Source organism: Bombina bombina, chromosome 2 (assembly GCF_027579735.1).
Source record: "Bombina bombina isolate aBomBom1 chromosome 2, aBomBom1.pri, whole genome shotgun sequence".
Taxonomy (NCBI): domain Eukaryota; kingdom Metazoa; phylum Chordata; class Amphibia; order Anura; family Bombinatoridae; genus Bombina; species Bombina bombina.
This window is the reverse complement of record NC_069500.1, coordinates 62266250-62288358: the sequence shown is the minus strand read 5'-3', so window position 1 is coordinate 62288358 and position 22109 is coordinate 62266250. Positions and strand designations below refer to the sequence as shown.

The window sequence follows — 22109 nt, the reverse complement described above, 5'->3', positions numbered from 1 at the left end:
AAATGTAAAGCTTAAGAGCCGGCCAAAGTTAGGTTCAGCACCCTGGATAGCGATTGCTTATTGGTGGCTACATTTAGCAAACCAATAAGCAAGCATAACCCAGGTTCTGAATAAAAAATGTGCCGGCTCCTAGGCTTTAAATTCCTGCTTTTTAAATAACGATAGCAAGAGAACAAAAAAATTGATAATAGGAGTAAATTAGAAAGTTGCTTAACCCCTTAAGGACCAGACCATTTTAAAATTTTCTTTCCCTTAAGGACCAGGGCTATTTTTACATTTCTGCGGAGTTTGTGTTTAGCTGTAATTTATTTCATGTAATTGGCAAGAGTCCATGAGCTAGTGACGTATGGGATATACATTCCTACCAGGAGGGGCAAAGTTTCCCAAACCTCAAAATGCCTATAAATACACCCCTCACCACACCCACAATTCAGTTTTACAAACTTGAAGTAAGTTTGTGCTTGATTTTATTCTGTGACATGCGCTTCTCAGCATTTTGAAGCCCGATTCCTCTCAGAGTACAGTGAATGTCAGAGGGATGTGAAGAGAGTATCGCCTATTGATTTTATGGATTTCCTCACGGGAAATCTTGTCAAAGATTCTCTGTTATCGGTCGTAGAGATTCATCTCCTACCTCCCTTTTCAGATTGACGATATACTCTCATATTCCATTACCTCTATTGATTCTGTTTCAGTACTGGTTTGGCTACCTGCTATATGTGGATGGGTGTCTTTCGGTAAGTATGTTTTCATTACTTAAGACACTCTCAGCTCTGGTTTGGCGTTTATGTATTTAAAGTCCTAAATATATGTATTGTACTTTTATTTGCCAGGTCAGGTTTATGTATATTTCCTTTTGCAGACTATCAGTTTCAAAATTGGGAAAATATATTAACGCCTAGATTTAGAGTTTTGCGGCCAAAGGGGTGCGTTAGCTACGCGTGTTTTTTTCCCCCGCACCTTTTAAATAACGCTGGTATTTAGAGTTCTCTGAAGGGCTGCGTTAGGCTCCAAAAAGGGAGCGTAGAGGCATAGTTACCGCCACTTCAACTCTCAATACCAACATTGCTTACGGTAGCGGTAAGCTGGCAAAACGTGCTCGTGCATGATTCCCCCATAGGAAACAATGGGGCAGTTTGGGCTGAAAAAAAAAACCTAACACCTGCAAAAAAGCAGCGTTCAGCTCCCAACGCAGCCCCATTGTTTCCTATGGGGAAACACTTTCTAAGTCTGCACCTAACACCCTAACATGTACCCTGAGTCTAAACACCCCTAACCTTACACTTATTAACCCCTAATCTGCCACCCCCGCTATGGCTGACACCTGCATTACACAATTAACCCCTAATCTGCCGCTCCGTACACCGCCGCAACCTACATTATACCCATGTACCCCTAATCTGCTGCCCCTAACTTTGCCGACCCCTATATTATATATAGTACTCCAAACACGTGCACGCTCCTGAACCTACCTTCCTGCTTTTCAACAAAGGATAAGAAGACAAAGAAAATGCGATAATTGGAAAGTTGTTTAAAACCGTATGCTCTATCTGAATCATGAAATAAAATGTTTGGGTTTTATGTCCCTTTAAAGAAAAGGAAGAGAAGGGATATGATTCAAACCAGGGGCACCGAACTTAAGGTTGGCAACATAACATTATACTCCCAAAGGCTAATGATCAAACCTGGAAATAAAACTAGCTTATAATCACATTTTTAGTTAAAAATCACATTGAAAATTTATGACTATAAATACAATTAACCGTATATACTACTCAAATTTACTAAATGTGTTAAAAATATGCATGCAGCCTCTGCAAAAGTAAAAAAACACATAGGCAAGTCTTGCAGTGCCTGAGTGGGAATTTACCTATGTGTTTAACCCTTAATATATAGTAATCTAGGGTCACTAATACTAAAGTTATATGATCTAATTCATTAAAGCATAAAATGTTTGCATTATGAAGTCACATTTATTCTTAATTTGAGAAAACAATACTCAAGAGAGAAAAGTGAAATAATAATAATGTATGTTAATGTTCCCCACATAACTACTGTATTTGACATTTCCTACAATGTGATGAATTTGAGCTGTGAACCATTGTTTCTGGTTAATGATGCTTTATCTAAAGACCGTTTACCTGAATTTCCACTAGATAAATGGGTTCCATCAGCCTTGGTTGTGCAGTCAGGGTAGAAGCATAGAAGACTCTCCTGGCAGTGGGGATTATTTGCCCTCCACCTCGATGGATGGCATCAGAATGCAAGGTTACATCATGAATGTCATATCGCGCCCCCCTCATGTTCTCCTCACATAACACACCCTGGGTGTAAGAGAAAAAAACATTAAGTTATAAATTTATATCTACAGGTAGAAAACCCTTTATCCAAACCGCTTGGGCCAGGAAAATGTTCCAAAACAGTTTGGGTTTTGGAATAGTTGCATGTTTGCATCTGTAAAATGGGACAGTTTGGAAAGTGGATGGAACCAACTGTAAACAATATCTCATCTTGTCTTATGTAAGCTAAATATAGTTTTATATCATTTTTAATACTTTTATATACATAGTACAGTACTGTAATCACTAAGGTAATAGTTGTTTAAATAAATATAGACTGTTATTTGCATTTTAGAACACGAAAAAACAAACCAAAGACACAGGCAGAGAATATTGTGACTTACAGGTGGGGAAAAAATAGTATTTTTTCATAATTTTTTTTATTTTAATTTAAAAAGTTGGGATTTTGGAATTCCAGATTTGAGGATTTGTACCTGTATAATTAATAACTGAAATAGGCTTTTCATAATTTCATTTTTTTAAATCACTGTAAAAGAATAACATAATAAAAAAAGGAAATCGTTTTTACATCAATCAATTTTTACATCAATCAATATGAACAACAATGACTAAAAGCTTCTATTTTAAAACCATATCATTGCTTGGAACAGACATTGATGTTCTTGAAGTAAATAATATAAGTAAATCCAATGTGTTAGTAACAGATCATCTGATTTGTATTAGAAAAAGTGCCTTCAAATCAGTTTGGTTGGATATCCAAGTGCAATCTTAGTAATGTCTATCTATGAAAGTCCATCTGTAGGTAGCTCACACACTATCATCAACTGGCAAATGAATATTAAAGTAGAAAAGTACCACAAAAGTGATTTACACTGGGAAAACTAATTTAAAGTAGAAAAGAACAAAATATGAGGCAAAGGCAAGCCATAAAATGCAGACAGAATATCACCAACCAGTTATAATTATTATTATCATTTATTTGTACAGTCCTGGCCAATTGTTTTGAGAATAACACAAATATTAATTTTCACAAAGTCTGCTGCTTCAGTGTTTTTAGATCTTTTTGTCAGATGTTACTACGTGTCAAAGGCTTTTATTGACAATTAGAGTGAATATTTGCAATGTTGACCCTTCTTTTTGAAGTCCTCTGCAATTCACCCTGGCATTCTGTTAATCAACTTCTGGGCTACATCCTGACTGATGGCTGCCCATTCTTGCATAATCAATGCTTGGAGTTTGTCAGAATTGGGGGGGGGGGGGGGAGTTGTTCACCCGCCTCTTGAGGATTGACCACAAGTTCTCAATGGGATTTAGGTCTGGGGAGTTTTCTGGCCATGGACCCAAAATTTCAATGTTTTGTTCCCCAAGCCACTTAGTTATCACTTTTGCCTTATGGCAAGGTGCCCCATCATGCTGGAAAATGCATTGTTCATCACCAAACTGTTCTTGGCTGGTTGGGAGAAGTTGCTCTTGGAGGATGGTTTTGCACCATTCTTTATTCATGGCTGTATTCTTAGGCAGAATTGTGAGTGAGCCCACTCCCTTGGCTGAGAAACAACCCCACACATGAATGGTCTCAGGATGCTTTACTGTTGGAATGACACAGGACTGATGGTAGCGCTCACCTTTTCTTCTCTGGACAAGGTTTTTTCCGGATGCCCAAAACAATCGGAAAGGGGATTCATCAGAGAAAATGACTTTCCCCCAGTCCTCAGCAGTCCAATTCCTGTAAATTTTGCAGAATATCAGTTTGTCCCTGATGTTTTTCCTGGAGAGAAGTGGCTTCTTTGCTGCCCTTCTTGACACCAGGCCATACTCCAAAAGTCTTCGCCTCACTGTGCGTGCAGATGCACTCACACCTGCCTGCTGCCATTCCTTAGCAAGCTCTGCACTGGTGGTGCCCCGATCCGCAAGCTGAATCTAGAATTTAGGAGACGGTCCTGGTGCTTGCTGAACCTTTTTGGGTGCTGAAGCCTTCTTCACAACAATTAAACCTCTGTTTTTTGGTGGATTAAGTTCATTTTCATGGCAAAGAGGGACTTTGCAATTAATTGCAATTGATCTGATCACTCTTCATAACATTCTGGAGTATATGCAAATTGCCATCATAAAAACTGAGGCAGCAGACTTTGTTAGTGTATTTACGTTAGACTGAAGCAGACAGCTGGATTAGCCCGGGATTCTCTTTTCCGCCAATCAGCTCCTTAGTTTTCCAAGTTTTTAGTGCGCACACTTTTTTGAATATACTTCTGGTTGAATTCACTCCTACCGCTCCACCTATACACTTATGTTGTTTTCAGTGTATCAGGCAATCTGTTCTTTGCTGGTGTTGCAGTTATGGGAGTGTAAACAGCTGATAATTTCCAAACACTTTCAATACACAGTCCACAGTTCATGGAGCTTAAAGCCTTGAAACCTTGAACTTAAAGATTGTTTATCCACCGTGATTTGAACATGGTGTCCAATAAGGGGTTAAATAGTTGGCCTTAAATAGAGGAGGAGCAGAGGAGACAAACTATCTTGACAAAGGCTCTTTGGGAGCTGATACGCATTGATATCTTGCCTTGAGCTCATTGTATTTTCTCTGGAGACGGTGATGAGGTCTCCGTTGTTTATGGGCACCTTTGGAGTGATGTTACAGTTCCCGTGGGGAAACATTTCCAAGTGCACTGAGCACACAGCGTGAAGAAACGTGGTATGATGAGTGGGGGCAGCGACGGAGTTCGGAGCGCTTACAAGTGGATCTTTGTCAAGGTATATAGTAAGATAATATTGGTAATGTTCTAAAGTTAGATTAAAAGGACACAAAACTCAAATGTTGAAGCAAATGAAAGTGATGCAGCATAGCTGTAAAAAGCTGATTGGGAAATATCACCTAAACATCTCTATGTAAAAAAGGAAGAAATTTACCTTAAAATGTTGTACGTATTCATACCTCACTGTAAAGAATGTTAGGGACTTGCAAGGGAGTGCGCATCTGGCATGTGCAGGCACAGTCATGGTATTTTCCTATTCAGTTAAAGGAGGTTTACTGTGAAATTTCATGAGATTTAAGTAAAATCTCACATGATCAAAATAAAGCAATGCATGACCTCAGCACTGCTGATGCTGATTGGCTACTTTTATTTCTAAATTGCAGCATTACCACAGCTAATGAGCTGAAGAAATTTTGAGGTAAAAATCTCGTTTTTACATAGAGATGTTCAAGTGATATTTTCATGTCAGCTTTTTACAGTTATGCTGCATCACTTTCAAGTGATTTAGCATCTAGGTATTATTTCCCTTTAGGTGAGAATTGCATAACTCAATCTTTCAAGGTAGGAGTCTCCAACTGTTTTGAAAGCAAATGTTTGGCACTATTCATTACACTTTTTATCATTTTTAATTGCAACCAAAATAATGACAGAGAAAAAAAAAGTTCTCTTAGGCACTGTATTAGAATTCTGATAACAATTGTATTTTTATACAATGCTTTTAATCTCCAGGGTGCTTAAAGTCCTAAGCGGACAGGCCCCAGCAGTTTTTAGTAATTAAGTACTCTGCTTATTTACCTTATTGATGCCTGCCATGGGTTTCAGTATCATTTGTATAAATCTACATCACCAGACCTATTCCCCCTCCTTGCTAACTTGTGTCACCAACTGTCTTTTAATATTCAAGATCCTGGTGGTCCTCAAGCTAAATCTCTCTAAAACTGCGCTCCTTATTTCGCACTTATTCTAAGACCATATAAACGACAATAACATCATCACCCCAAACCCTCATGCCTGACATCTTGGAGTCACGCTTCACTCAGATCTCTCATTCACTCAACACATCCAGTCCTTGGCCAATACCTGCCGTTTCTACTTTAAAACCATCTCTGAAATGTGCTGCTTCATTACACAAGACACAAAAAGATTTGAATCCACTTTCTCATCATTTCCTACCTTGACTATTGCAACTTCATGCTCTCTTGTTCTGACCATGGCCATCTTCTCGTTACCTCCTAACATTCCCATCTACAGGACTTTTCCAGATTGGCTCCAGTCTTGTGGACCTCTCTGCCTTGATCCACAAGATACATAAAAATCTACACTAACCATTCTTACCCCAGTTCCTTTCCTCTTTTGTCAGTCCATTGCACCCTATAGCATATAAGCCTACAAGCCCAGCTGTCCTGTAAATCACTTTCTTGAAAAGTGATCTACAACTCTTAGCAGGGCCCTCTACCCATCATCTGGCGCATAATTTGCCTCTTAAATCCTATGATTTAATGATAATAATAATAATAATGAGCTGAACCTCTGAAACATAAGTTTTCACAAGTACAGTACATCAGATGGACAGGTAATCAAGTACGCCATATTAAATATAGTTTTATGCATATATAAAGATATATAGGCAAATGTAACCGATTCCCCATCTATTAATTGCAAATGTATATACATTGGGTAGCATGAACCTTTTTTGGATATATGTACTGATGTTGGGTTTTGTGTCTTAGTTCCTAAATCCTTATCCATATATAATGTGTATTTTATTTTTATATTCAGAACTATACTCTGTAATCTACTATACTCGCTTAATAAAAGGGACACAGTACTCAAAAGTTCTATCATCTATATGAAAGAGTACCATATTAACAGGCTGGTATTTCTATTTCCTGCATAAATAAGAAGTAAAAGCTGTTTAAATGGATATATTACCATACCATCATTAGTTGTGTTTTCAATGTGCACTAGCAGGAAGTGCCTATCAACCAATGGGAATTAGCAGGAAGTACCCATCAACCAATGTGCACTAGCAGGAAGTGCCTATCAACCAATGGGCATTAGCAGGAAGTGTCTATAAACCAATGGGTATGAGCAGGAAATAACTACCAACCAAAAAACACATAATTTATGTAAGAACTTACCTGATAAATTCATTTCTTTCATATTGGCAAGAGTCCATGAGCTAGTGACGTATGGGATATACAATCCTACCAGGAGGGGCAAAGTTTTCCAAACCTCAAAATGCCCAAGATGTGGAACTCCACAGAAGAGTCACTAGAGAGGGAGGGATAAAAATAAAAACAGCCATTTTCCGCTGAAAACATTAAATCCACATCCAAAAAAATATGTTTTTCCTCATAATTGAAAAGAAAAACTTAAAACATAAGCAGAGGAATCAAACTGAAACAGCTGCCTGAAGAACTTTTCCACCAAAAACTGCTTCCGAAGAGGCAAATACATCAAAATGGTAGAATTTAGTAAATGTATGCAGAGAAGACCAAGTAGCTGCTTTGCAAATCTGATCAACTGAAGCTTCATTCTTAAAAGCCCACAAAGTGGAGACTAAGTAGAATAAGCTGTGATTCTCTGAGGTGGGGCCTGATCGGACTCCAAATAAGCCTGATGAATCAAAAGCTTTAACCAAGATGCCAAGGAAATGGCAGAAGCTTTCTGACCTTTCCTAGAACCAGAAAAGACAACAAATAGACTAGAAGTCTTCCTGAAATATTTAGTAGCTTCAACATAACATTTCAAAGCTCTTACAACATCTAGAGAATGTAAGGATCTCTCCAAAGAATTCTTAGGATTAGGACACAAAGAAGGGACAACAATTTCCATATTAATGTTGTTAGAATTCACACCTTTAGGCAAAAATGTAAATAAAGTCAGCAAAACTGCCTTATCTTGATGGAAAATCAGAAAAGGTGACTCACAAGAAAGAGCAGATAATTCAAAAACTCTTCTAGCAGAAGAGATAGCCAAAAGGAACAACACTTTCCAAGAAAGTAGTTTAATATCCAAAGAATGCATAGGCTCAAAAGGAGGAGCCTGTAAAGTCTTCAAAACCAAATTAAGACTCCAAGGAGGAGAGATTGATTTAATGACAGGCTTGATACGGACCAAAGCATGTACAAAACAGTGAATATCAGGAAGCTTAGCAATCTTTCTGTGAAATAAACATAAAGAGCAGAGATTTGTCCCTTCAATGAACTTGCAGACAAACCTTTATCCAACCCATCCTGAAGAAACTGTAGAAGAATGCCAGGAGAATTTATGAGAAGAACACCATGAAATATAAATCTTGCAAACTTGATAATAAATCTTCCTAGAAACAGTTTTACGAGCCTGTAACATAATATCAATCACCGAGTCAGAGAAACCTCTATGACTAAGCACTAAGCGTTCAATTTCCATACCTTCAAATTTAATGAATTGAGATCCTGATGGAAAAACGGTCCTTGAGACAGAAGGTCTGGTCTTAAAGGAAGTGACAAGGCTGACAACTGGACATACGGACAAGATCCGCATACCAGAACCTGTGAGGCCATGCTGGTGCTACTAGAAACGCAAACTAATGTTCCATGATGATCTTGGAGATCACTCTTGGAAGAAGAACTAGATGCGGGAAGATATAAGCAGGTTGGTAAAAACCAAGGAACTGCTAAGGCATCCACAGACTCTGCCTGAGGATCCATGGACCTGGACAGGTACCTGAGAAGTTTCTTGTTTAGATGGGAAGCCATCAGATCTATTTCTGGAAGACCCCGCATCTCAACAATCTGAAAAAACACATCTGGAGGGAGCAACCACTCCCCCGGATGTAAAGTCTGACGGCTGAGATAATCCGCTTCCTAATTGTCTACAACTGGGAGATGTACCGCAGAAATTAGACAAGAGCTGGATTCTGCCCAAGAAAGTATCCAAAATACTTCTTTCATAGCCAGGGGACTGTGAGTCCCACCCTGATGATTGACATATGCCACAGTTGTGATATTGTCTGACTGAAAACAAATGAATGGTTCTCTCTTCAACAGAGGCCAAACCTGAAGATCCCTGAAAATAGCACAGCGTTCTAAAATATTGATTGGTAACCTCACCTCTTGAGATTTCCAAACCCCTTGTGCTGTCAGAAATCCCCAGACAGCTCCTCAACCTGAAAGACTTGCATCTGTTGTGATTACAGTCCAGGTTGGACGAACAAAAGAGGCCCCTTGAATTATACGCTGGTGATCTAACCACCAAGTCAGAGAAAGTTGAACATTGGGATTTAAGGATATTAATTGTGATATCTTTGTATAATCCCTGCACCATTGATTTAGCATAAAAAGCTGGAGAGGCTCATATGAAAACAACCAAAGGGGATCGCGTCCGATGCTGCAGTCATGAGACCTAAAACTTCCATGCACATAGCCACTGAAGGGAATGATTGAGACTGAAGGTTCCGACAAGCTGAAAACAATTTTATTCGTCTCTTGTCTGTTAAAGACAGAGTCATGGACACTGAATCTATCTGGAAACCTAAAAAGGTGACCCTTGTCTGAGGAATCAAGGAACTTTTTGGTAAATTGATCCTCCAACCATGTGTTTGAAGAAACAACACTAGTTGATTCATGTGAGATTCGGCAGAATGTAAAGACTGAGCTAGTACCAAGATATCGTCCAAATAAGGAAATACCGCAATACCCTGTTCTCTGATTACAGAGAGCAGGGCACCAAGAACCTTATTACGCCTGAAAGCTGTAGATCTGAAACACACTTCAGAAAAGCCTGAGCATTCACTAGATTTGCTGGAACGTGTGAGAGAAAAAAATCTTCTCACAGGAGGTCTTACTCTGAATCCTATTCGATATCCTTGAGAGACAATGCTCTGAATCCATAGATTTTGGGCAGAATCTGCCCAAATGTTTTGGAAAAAGTTTAATCTGCCCCTCACCAGCTGAGCTGGAATGAGGGCCGCACCTTCATGCAGACTTTGGGGCTGGCTTGGATTTATTCCAACTTGAAGAAGGTTTCCAATTGGAACCAAATTCTTTGGGGGAAGGATTGGCTTTCTGTTCCTTATTCTGTCAGAAAGAACGAAAATGATTAGAAGCTTTAGATTTACCCTTAGATCTTTTATCCTGAGATTAAAAAAAACTCCCTTTCCTCCAGTACAGTTGAAATAATTGAATCCAACGGAGAACCAAATAAATTGTTACCTTGGAAAGAAAGAAATAGTAATCTAGACTCAGATACCATGTCAGCATTCCAATATTTGAGCCACAAAGCTCTTCTAGCTAAAATAGCTAGACATAGAATTTTTTTTTTTTTATAAACAGTTTTTATTGAGGTTATACAGTATATAAACAGCAGTAAGGTTACAATGTAATCAGTGCCATAAGCATATGTCTAAGTAGTAGCATCTTAATGATACAAATTGTCACCAATGCACAACCAGTACATTATAAATAAAACATAACATCGTAGAATGCAAACATAATCCTTGATAAAGAGTTAACCTGTGTACTCTAAATCAAACCTCTTTCTATATACATATTTGGTTGCCGTTTTTAAGGCAATTTAAACTTATCATTTTCCCCTAATGCAAAGCGTAAAGATAAACTAGAGAAAATTACCCCTCATATAGAAGGTGATGGTCTCTCTTGGACCTCTGATGTAATTATATAGTGGTTCGAGGATATAATAGGGGTTATGTAACAAATAAAAGGCATATAGGGTCACTTTTGGACCCTTAGTAATATGATACATAATTGTGACATAACTAAAATATGGAAGCAGCTTGTCACATGAGATAACAATTATAGATATCAGTATATGTGTATCAATATATTTTATAATAGAAGGTAAAATTTCTATAGAGTGCATTTCCCTTCGCTTACGAAGTAAGCACTATGGAGTGAGGGGGGTTCTAGGGATATTTGAATAAAACATTTAGCAAAGATTACATTAACCAAGTAGCGGGATTTCCTAGCTATGAGAGAGGAACTGTGTTGTAATAATAAGAATTGAAGGGAGAACCAACTACTTATTTATATAATGGGTGATTTTCTTGGTACTGCGATATTGAACAGTGGGCTAATCCACACCTCAGACATGAACGTCTGAAGTCAATAAAGCTACTAGATAGCAAAGGAGTGCAAGAATACACAACATATGTGGCTTTGAGTATTATCAAATTTGTTGGATAACCTGAAGAATATGTTAGGCGTCTATACTAGGGTACCCTAATGAAGATTAAAAAGGAATATTTAGTCCCTATGGGGGTGGTAAAGTCGGTCGGTAGTATCCAATAAACTACTATATAGCAATATGAAATCAAATTGAACCGTCATCAACAATTGTGTGGCTTACAATATAATATAAAATAGGATGGATGCTTATCCATAGTAGTGCGGGTATATGAATGGGGTTCCAATTTGACTGACCATTAGCCAAACATTAGGGAACATATATTGAGAAAGTTTACCTAGGCGATATTAGGGTGTAGTGAAACCTATATTTACTTAAGAGTTGCACATTAGCCTTCCCAATAATACATTAGGTCCCACCACCCAGGTATGGGCCCACTACCTAGGCAGTAGGCAATTCAGGCAGAATAGTAAACAGGCAATTCCCAACGTTGGGTTGCCAAAATATTGGTAGCGACTAAGGCTATAGAGCATAGAGTCAGGTCACCAGCCCCATAAACTAGGTATCATTATTAATACGGCGGAGCAATAGTTAGAGTGTAATACTCTTAATTGGGGATGGGGTACGTCCATTAAAACAAAGAATAGCCAATATCAATCATAAGGTAGGCTCCAAGAGATGAATAACAGCTGCGTGACTGTAGCATATATATATATATATATATATATATATATATATATATATATATATATATAGAAAGTTAATCGAAAACATAGGGCCATATATAACTTCTATGAGGAAACTCTGTTAAACAAAAAACAAAATATAGGTTCAATTATACTTATTTAGTTACTAGAAACCCCTAATAGAAGGTGGCAAAGATATAGTAAAGCTTAAACCTGTATAGTCATAAAATATAAATAGGAACCCATGTCCTGGGACTGGACTCTTAGAGGGCAAGTGATCTGAAGACCCACTTCAACAGTGCTTTGTGCGAATGCTAGTTATAATACCTTGTTGTACGACAATTAGAGTTCCTATATAAAAAGGAGCTCCGAATTAACTCTTGATGTCAAGTTTAACATACAATTTAAAGGGAACATGAAATGTAAGATGCCATGTACTATAAAACGTACCCATTTGGAAGTCCACCATAAAAAGCAGGCTGAGCATGAAACATCCTTTATCATTTCCCAGCTATACACCACGTATGACTCTTTATATAGAGCGTTACTGCCCCCAGTGGAGAAGAGTAATCTATGCAATAGTCTTCTATGTAATCTGTTTATGGTGCAATGCAAATTTACCTACATTTGCAAAGTAAATATAGAGGGATAAGTGTGGGATTCTAGGTATGTAACGTGTAGGTCATCTAAGGGAATGAGGTTAAATGAAAGGTATAACAGAAGAGATATGTTTATTTGGAGCCAGCAAAACATAGAACTAAGAACATTGTCTAATAATTGTTAAAACTGTTCGTCAAAGAAGAAGAAAAAAAAAACAAAAAAAAAACAGGTGTAGACAGGGATAGATAGTGCCCTTAGGTGATAATGTTCTAAATTATCATACAGTGCCCAAGTCGTTTACAATTAGGGTCTATTGGCCTATCCCACGCCGGTACTCAGGTCCACTTGACTCTCTTGTTAAAAGTCGTTTTACAGGCAGTAAATGGGAGGAGTAGGGCCGTTAAGTCTGGCCATACCATCTCTGAAGCCTTTTCTTCAAATGAGTTAGCTCCCCTCACAATCAGGCCACCCCAAAACTTCCGCCCACCTGGTATGTTCAGACGGTAAGCCCTGTTCTGTCTGTCTGCTCCTTTATCGAGTGGGGCGATTGAGGTAGCAAGAGATGGCTTAATCTCCTTGTATGTATTAAATGTGATGTTTGTGCTCACCGCTTCAATAGTGGCTTGAGTTTCATTGGTCTCCGTTGCTGTGATCCTCTTGGGGGTCATCTCCCACAACTGAGTTTCATGCCATCCAGATAATAGTTTGGGCTCAGTATCAAACGATGTGAGCTCTAGGATCAATCTCTCCTCTACCTGTAGTAATCGCTCAAGGAGGGTGTCCGGGAGACTTCCTTTATGGAAAGTCATGTCTAATAGTAATCCTCCACATGGGCCCAAAAATGGCCGCTCCGAAGAACCCCCGATCATAAGCTCCTTGAGGAGTATGTGAGTCCACACTACTTGGCCTTTTCAGACTCAGAGCTACAATTTCCAATTATGTGTGCCCTCAGACGAAGTAATTACACAGAAAAAGTAAAACTGAACGGTCAAATTTGTGTTAATTTGTGCTGTATAGCCGGAGTTATGGTAATATGCGACTGTTCAGTCTCAAAGCAGGCTCCGCCCCTAAAGACAGATTTAACATCAATTTTGATACCATCAAAAATAGCATCACAGATAAAATGATTAGCATGTTGAAGCAAGCGAACAATGCTAGACAAATCAGGATCTGTTTCCTGTTGCGCTAAGCTTTCCAACCAAAAGTTGATGCAGCTGCAACATCAGCCATAGAAATGGCAGGCCTGAGAAGATAGCCAGGATATAAATGAGCTTTCCTTAGATAAGATTCAAGTTTCCTATCTAAAGGGTCCTTAAAGGAAGTACTATCTTCCATAGGGATAGTAGTACGTTTGGCAAGAGTAGAAATAGCCCCATCAACTTTGGGGATTTTTCCCAAAACTCCAATCTAATTGCTGGCAAAGGATACAACTTTTTAAACCTAGAAGAAGGAATAAAAGAAGTACCAGGCCTATTCCATTCCTTTGAAATCATATCAGAAATAGCATCAGGAACTGGAAAAACCTCTGGAGTAACCAGAGGAGGTTTATAAACAGAATTTAAACATTTACTAGTTTTAGTATCAAGAGGACTAGTTTCCTCAATATCCAAAGTAATCAACACCTCTTTTAACAAGGAATGAATATACTCCATCTTAAAGAGATAAGTCGATTTGTCAGTGTCAATATCTGAGGTAGGATCTTCTGAATCAGATAGATCCTCATCAGAGGAGCATAATTCAGTATGTTGTTGGTCATTTGAAAATTTCATCAACTTTATGAAAAGTTTTAAAAGACCTTTTACATTTATTAGAAGGCGGAATAGCAGACAAAGCCTTCTGAATCGCATCAGCAATAAAATCTTTTATATTCACAGGGATATCATGTACATTAGATGTTGAAGGAACAACAGGCATTGTACTAGTACTGATGGAAACATTCTCTGCATGTAAAAGCTTATCATGACAACTATTACATACTACAGCTGGAGATATAATCTCCGCTAACTTACAACAGATACACTTAGCTTTGGTAGAACTGTTATCAGGCAGCAGGGTTCCAAAAGTTGTTTCTGAGACAGGATCAGATTGAGACATCTTGCAAATGTAAGAGAAAAAACAACATATAAAAAACAACATATAAAGCAGTTTTAGGAATGGGAAAAAAACACGATTTATGCTTACCTGATAAATTTATTTCTCTTGTGGTGTATCCAGTCCACGGATCATCCATTACTTGTGGGATATTCTCATTCCCAACAGGAAGTTGCAAGAGGACACCCACAGCAGAGCTGTAATATAGCTCCTCCCCTAACTGTCATAGCCAGTCAACAAGCCGAAAAAGGAGGAACCATAGGGTGCAGTGGTTACTGTAGTTTAAATTTAAAAATGACCTGCCTTAAAATGACAGGGCGGGCCGTGGACTGGATACACCACAAGAGAAATAAATTTATCAGGTAAGCATAAATTGTGTTTTCTCTTGTAAGGTGTATCCAGTCCACGGATCATCCATTACTTGTGGGATACCAATACCAAAGCTAAAGTACACGGATGAAGGGAGGGACAAGGCAGGAACTTAAATGGAAGGAACCACTGCCCGTAAAACCTCTCTCCCAAATATAGCCTCTGAAGAAGCAAAAGTATCAAATTTGTAAAATTTTGAAAAAATATGAAGCGAAGACCAAGTCTTCGCCTTGCAAATCTGATCAAAAGAAGCCTCATTTTTAAAGGCCCAAGTGGAAGCCACAGCTCTAGTGGAATGAGCTGTAATCCTTTCAGGAGGCTGCTGTCCAGCAGTCTCATAGGCTAAGCGGATTAAGCTTCTTAGTCAAAAAGAAAAAGAGGTTGCCGAAGCCTTTTGACCTCTCCTCTGTCCAGAGTAGACAACAAACAAAGCAGATGTTTGACGAAAATCTTTAGTAGCTTGAAAGTAAAACTTTAAAGCACGGACCACGTCCAGATTGTGTAACACAAGGATGGAACAACAATCTCTTGATTGATATTCTTGTTAGATACCACCTTATGTAAGAACCCAGGTTTGGTACGCAGGACTACCTTATCTGTATGAAAAATCAGATAAGGAGAATCACATTGTAAGGCAGATAGCTCAGACTCTACGAGCCGAGGAAATAGCTACCAAAAAAATAACTTTCCAAGATAAAAGCTTGATCTATGGAATGAAGAGGTTCAAACGGAACTCCTTGAAGAACCTTAAGAACCAAGTTTAAGCTCCATGGTGGAGCAACAGGTTTAAACACAGGCTTGATTCTAACTAAAGCCTGACAAAATGCCTGAACGTCTGGAACATCTGCCAGACGCTTAATTAGCTGACAATCCTTTTTCCAAACCTTCTTGGAGAAAAGATAATATCCTAGAAATCCTGACCTTACTCCATGAGTAACCCTTGGATTCACACCAATAAAGATATCTACGCCATACCTTATGGTAAATTTTCCTGGTGACAGGCTTTCGTGCCTGTATTAAGGTATCAATAACTGACTCGGAGAAGCCACGCTTTGATAAAATCAAGCGTTCAATCTCCAGGCAGTCAGCCTCAGAGAAATTAGATTTGGATGGTTGAAAGGACCCTGAAGTAGAAGGTCCTGTTTCAGAGGCAGAGACCATGGTGGAAAGGATGACATGTCCACTAGATCTGCATACCAGTTCCTGCGTGGCCACGCAGGTGCTATCAGAATCACCGATGCTCTCTCCTGCTTGATCTTGGCAATCAGTCGAGGGAGCAGAGGAAACGGTGGAAACACATAAGCCAGGTTGAAAGACCAGGGCGCTGCTAGAGCATCTATCAGTGTCGCCTTGGGATCCCTGGACCTGGATCCGTAACACGGAAGCTTGGCGTTCTGGCGAGACGCCATGAGATCCAGTTCTGGTTTGCCCCAACGATGAATCAGTTGTGCAAATACCTCCGGATGGAGTTCCCACTCTCCCGGATGAAAAGTCTGACGACTTAGAAAATCCGCCTCCCAGTGCTCTACACCTGGGATATGGATAGCTGATAGGTGGCAAGAGTGAATCTCTGCCCAGCTAATTATTTTTGAAACTTCTAACATCTCTAGGGAACTTCTCGTTCCCCCTTGATGGTTGATGCAAGCTACAGTCGTGATGTTGTCCGACTGAAATCTGATGTACCTCAGAGTTGCTAACTGAGGCCAAGCCTGAAGAGCCTTGAATATCGCTCTTAGTTCCAGAATATTTAATGGAAGGAGAGACTCCTCCTGAGTCCACGATCCCTGAGCCTTCAGGGAATTCCAGACTGCACCCCAACCTAGAAGGCTGGCATCTGTCGTAACAATTGTCCAATCTGGCCTGCGAAAGGTCATACCTTTGGACAGATGGACCCGAGATAGCCACCAGAGAAGAGAATCCCTGGTCTCTTGGTCCAGATTCAGTTGAGGGGACAAATCTGTGTAATCCCCGTTCCACTGACTGAGCATGCATAGTTGCAGCGGTCTGAGATGTAAGCGTGCAAACGGCACTATGTTCATTGCCGCTACCATTAAGCCGATTACTTCCATACACTGAACCTCCAAAGGGCGCGGAATGGAATGAAGAACCGGGCAGGAATTTAGAAGCTTTGATAACCTGGACTCCGTCAGATGAATTTTCATTTCTACAGAATCTATCAGAGTCCCTAGAAAGGAAACTCTTGTGAGTGGGGATAGAGAACTCTTTTCCTCATTCAATTTCCACCCATGCGACCACAGAAATGCCAGTACTACGTCCGTATGAGACTTGGCAATTTGGAAGTTTGACGCCTGTATCAGGATGTCGTCTAAATAAGGGGCTACTGCTATGCCCCGCGGCCTTAGGACCGCCATAAGCGACCCTAGAACCTTTGTAAAGATTCTTGGGGCTGTAGCTAATCCCAAGGGAAGAGCTACAACTGGTAATGCCTGTCTTGAAAGGCAAACCTGAGAAACCGATGATGATCTTTGTGTATCGGAATGTGAAGATAAGCATCCTTTAGATCCACTGTAGTCATATATTGACCCTCCTGGATCAGTGGTAGGATGGTACGAATAGTTTCCATCTTGAACGACGGAACTTTGAAAAATTTGTTTAAGATCTTTAGATCCAAAATTGGTCTGAAGGTTCCCTCTTTTTTGGGAACCACAAACAGATTTGAGTAAAAACCCTGTCCCTTTTCCTCCTTTGGAACTGGATGGATCACTCCCATAACTAGGAGGTCTCGTACACAGTGTAAGAATGCCTCTCTCTTTATCTGGTGTGCAGATAATTGTGAAAGGTGAAATCTCCCTTTTGGGGAGGAAGCTTTGAAGTCCAGAAGATATCCCTGGGATATAATTTCCAACGCCCAGGGATCCTGAACATCTCTTGCCCACGCCTGGGCAAAAAGTGAACGTCTGCCCCCTACTAGATCCGTTCCCGGATAGGGGGCCGATCCTTCATGCTGTCTTAGAGGCAGCAGCAGGCTTTTTTACCTGCTTACCTTTTTTCCAGGTCAGGTGTGGTCTCCAGACCGTCTTGGATTGAGCAAAAGTTCCCTCTTGTTTAGCATTAGAGGAAGTTGATGCCGCACCTGCCTTGAAGTTTTGAAAGGCACGAAAATTAGACTGTTTGGCCCTAGATTTGGACCTGTCCTGAGGAAGGGCATGACCTTTTCCTCCAGTGATATCAGCAATAATCTCCTTCAACCAGGCCCGAATAGGGTCTGCCCCTTGAAGAGAATGTTAAGTAGCTTAGATTTTGAAGTCACGTCAGCTGACCATGATCTAAGCCATAGCGCTCTGCGTGCCTGTATAACAAAACCAGAATTCTTAGCCGTTAGTTTAGTCAAATGAACAATGGCATCAGAATAAAAGAATTGGCTAGCTTAAGTGCTCTAAGTTTGCCAAGTATGTCATCCAATGGAGTCTCTACCTGTAAAGCCTCTTCCAGAGACTCAAACCAGTACGCCGCAGCAGCAGTGACAGGGGCAATGCATGCAAGGGGCTGTAGGATAAAACCTTGTTGAATAAATATTTTCTTAAGGTAACCTCTAATTTTTTATCCATTGGATCTAAAAAAAAAAAAAAGCACAACTGTCCTCGACAGGGATAGTAGTACGCTTTACTAGAGTAGAAACTGCTCCCTCCACCTTAGGGACTGACTGCCATAAGTACCGTGTGGTGGCGTCTATTGGAAACATTTTTCTAAAAATAGGAGGGGAAGAGAACGGCACACCTGGTCTATCCCATTCCTTATTAATAATTTCTGTAAACCTTTTAGGTATTTGGAAAAACATCAGTACACACCGGCACTGCAAATTATTTATCCAGTCTACACAATTTGTAGAAATATTAGAATCAGGTATCTTTCCTGAGTCATTAACATCACCCACTGACTGAAGCTCTCTTTCCTCAGCTTCTGCATATTGTGAGGCAGTATCAGACATGGTTCTTAAAGCGTCAGTATGCTCTGCATTTTGTCTCACCCCAGAGCTATCTCGCTTACCTCTAAGTTCAGGTAGTCTGGCTAATACCGCTGACAGTGTATTATCCATGACTGCCGCCATGTCTTGTAAAGTAAACGCTATGGGCGCCCTAGATGTACTTGGCGCCATTAGAGCGTGAGTCCCTTAAGCGGGAGTCAAAGGGTCTGACACGTGGGGAAAGTTAGTCGGCATAACTTCCCCCTCGTCATATTCCTCTGGTGATAAATTTTTTAAAGACAGAAAATGATCTTTATTGCATAAAATGAAATCAGTACATTTGGTACACATTCTAAGAGGGGGTTCCACCATGGCTTTTAAACATAATAAACAAGGAGTTTCTTCTATGTCAGACATGTTTATACAGAATAGCAATGAGACTAGCAAGCTTGGAAAACACTTTAAATCAAGTTAACAAGCAAATATAAAAAATGGTACTGTGCCTTTAAGAGAAACAAATTTTGTCAGAATTTGAAAAACAGTGAAAAAATGCAGTAAATCAAACGAAATTTTTACAGTGTGTATAATAGGCTAACAGAGCATTGCACCCACTTGCAAATGGATGATTAACCCCTTAGTTCAAAAAACGGATCAAAAAAATGAAATAGACATTTTTTAACAGTCACAACCAACTGCCACAGCAAGCTGTGGCCCTACCTTCCCCAATAAACGACTTCGGAAAGCCTTTGGGCCCTTTAGAGATGTCCTATAGCATTCAGAGGGCCTTTGAGGGAAGCTGGATGTCACAGTTTGTAATTTTAACTGCACCAACTGTAACTTTTTATACTACAACAGTGGAAATTGTTTCTAGTTAAAATTTAAGCCAGCCATGTGGAAAAAACTAGGCCCCAATAAAGTTTTATCACCAATGCATATATAAAAACGATTAAACATGCCAGCAAACGTTTTATATTGCAATATCATAAGGGTATTACCCCTGGGAGTAAGCATGATACCAGTCGTTATTAAATCACATACATTAATCCGGTATCAGCAGCATTTTCTAGTGTTTTCCATCTCTAGAAAAAATTATAACTGCACATACCTCATTAGCAGAATAAACTGCACGCCATTCTCTCGCTGAAGTTTTACCTCATCTGTGTAATCCCCTCAGACATATGTGAGAATAGCAATGGATCTTAGTTACAACCTGCTAAGATCATAGAAACCTCAGGCAGATTCTTCTTCTATTTACTGCCTGAGATAAAATAGCACAACTCCGGTACTATTTAAAAATAACAAACTTTTGATTGAAGAAAATAAACTAACTATATTTAACCACTCTCTCCTACAACGACCTAGCTTGTTGAGAGTTGCAAGAGAATGACTGGCTATGACAGTTAGGGGAGGAGCTATATTACAGCTCTGCTGTGGGTGTCCTCTTGCAACTTCCTGTTGGGAATGAGAATATCCCACAAGTAATGGATGATCCGTGGACTGGATACACCTTACAAGAGAAAATGCAAACAGCATAGCCCTCTGAACATAGAAAAAGGCAAGATGCATATATGAAGTGGGGTTTAAATAATTAAATTATTTGGCGCCAAGTATGGCGCTAACAACATTTGGAAATAACGCAACTTGCGTCATGGCAGATGCAACCTTGTGCAAGGAAACCCGGCGTCAACTAAGACACCGGAAATTATGAATTTGCGTCACTGAATGTACCTTCGCGCCAAAAAATTCTCGCGCCAAGAATGATGCAATAAACATCAGCATTTTGCGACCTTGCAAGCCTAATTTTGCCCGCGAAAATTAATGAAAAAGCAGTCAATTTGAAGACAGACTATAAACTTCCTAAATATGTTTCCCAATTTGAAACTGATAGTCTGCAAAAGGAAATATACATAAACTTGACTCATGGCAAATATAAGTACAATACATATATTTAAAACTTTATATTACTACATAAAGTGCCGAACCATAGCTGAGAGTGTCTTAAGTAAAGAGAACATACTTACAGAAAGACACCCATCCACATATAGCAGATAGCCAAACCAGTACTGAAAATGTAACAGTAGAGGTAGGTAATGGAATATGAGACTATATCATCGATCTGAAAAGGGAGGTCGGAGATGAATCTCTATGACCGATAACAGAGAACCTTTGAAAAGATTTCCCGTGAGGAAAACCATAGAATCAATAGGTGATACTCCCTTCACATCCCTCTGACATTCACTGTACTCTAAGAGGAAACGGGCTTCAAAATACTGAGAAGCGCATATCACAGAAGAAAATCAAGCACAAACTTACTTCACCACCTCCATAGGAGGCAAAGTTTGTAAAACTGAATTGTGGGTGTGGTGAGGGGTGCATTTATAGGCATTTTGAGGTTTGGGAAACTTTGCCCCTCCTGGTAGGATTGTATAACCCATACGTCACTAGCTCATGGACTCTTGCCAATTACATGAAAGAAAAGTGCATTACCATGCTAACCCAACCTTACTAAATTATGGTGTGCGCCTGCGCTTTTTACCTGTAATCGCCTCTAGACAGAAAGACACGGGAGCTAGTTGCACTGGTAGGGGTTTAGTGGGTTAGATAGTTATTTGTGAGTTATTGGAGAGTTGGAGTTTTTTTGTTTTTATATTTATTCTTATTGTAGGCCTCAGATAATATTAGGAACACACACACATCCATACATTAGTTAATCAACACACATTAGTTTTCATACACACACACAAACTCACATTTTTTTTTAATACAAAACACAAATCACATTTTTTTGGTCTTATTTTATGAACCCCATATCCCCCTTCCCATTTTCCCTTTAACTTCCCTTCTACATAAGCTTTTTTATTTTTCTTCTTTTACACCTAGTTGAGCTGGGTGTCATTTTTCTTAATCTATCGACAGCCTCCGACATTCTATTAACGGTAGTTATCACATAAACAGCTTCTAGTATTTTCTATGGGATACGAAAATATTTTCAGCAGCCGAACCCCAGCTGCCAATATTGAGATATGACACTCCATTGGAAGCAGTCGATAAATATACTATCGGAAGCAATTTCATTTATCAGTTTGCGACCTTGCGCAAACCAAATTACGACTCAATGGAAACGAGCCCATAGGTGGTTCCCCTTGATTAAAAAAACATCCACCCCTCTCTTATCCCTTTCCCTGAGTATTCAGAGATCTCCAAGGTAGCATAGCATCAACAGAAAATAATTGTATATAGTAGTATGAACATT

At 39.5% G+C, this 22109-nt stretch overlaps 1 protein-coding gene across 1 annotated transcript in view; it reads right to left on the bottom strand.

The window, feature by feature from the left end:
* LOC128648424 (elongation factor 2) overlaps positions 1-22109 on the bottom strand; it is a 196233-nt gene that overhangs the window by 16221 nt on the left and 157903 nt on the right. Inside the window, exon 13 of the mRNA XM_053701080.1 lies at positions 2142-2324. Within this exon, the coding sequence (XP_053557055.1) occupies positions 2142-2324 (183 nt within the window). The remainder of the gene's footprint in view (positions 1-2141; positions 2325-22109) is intronic.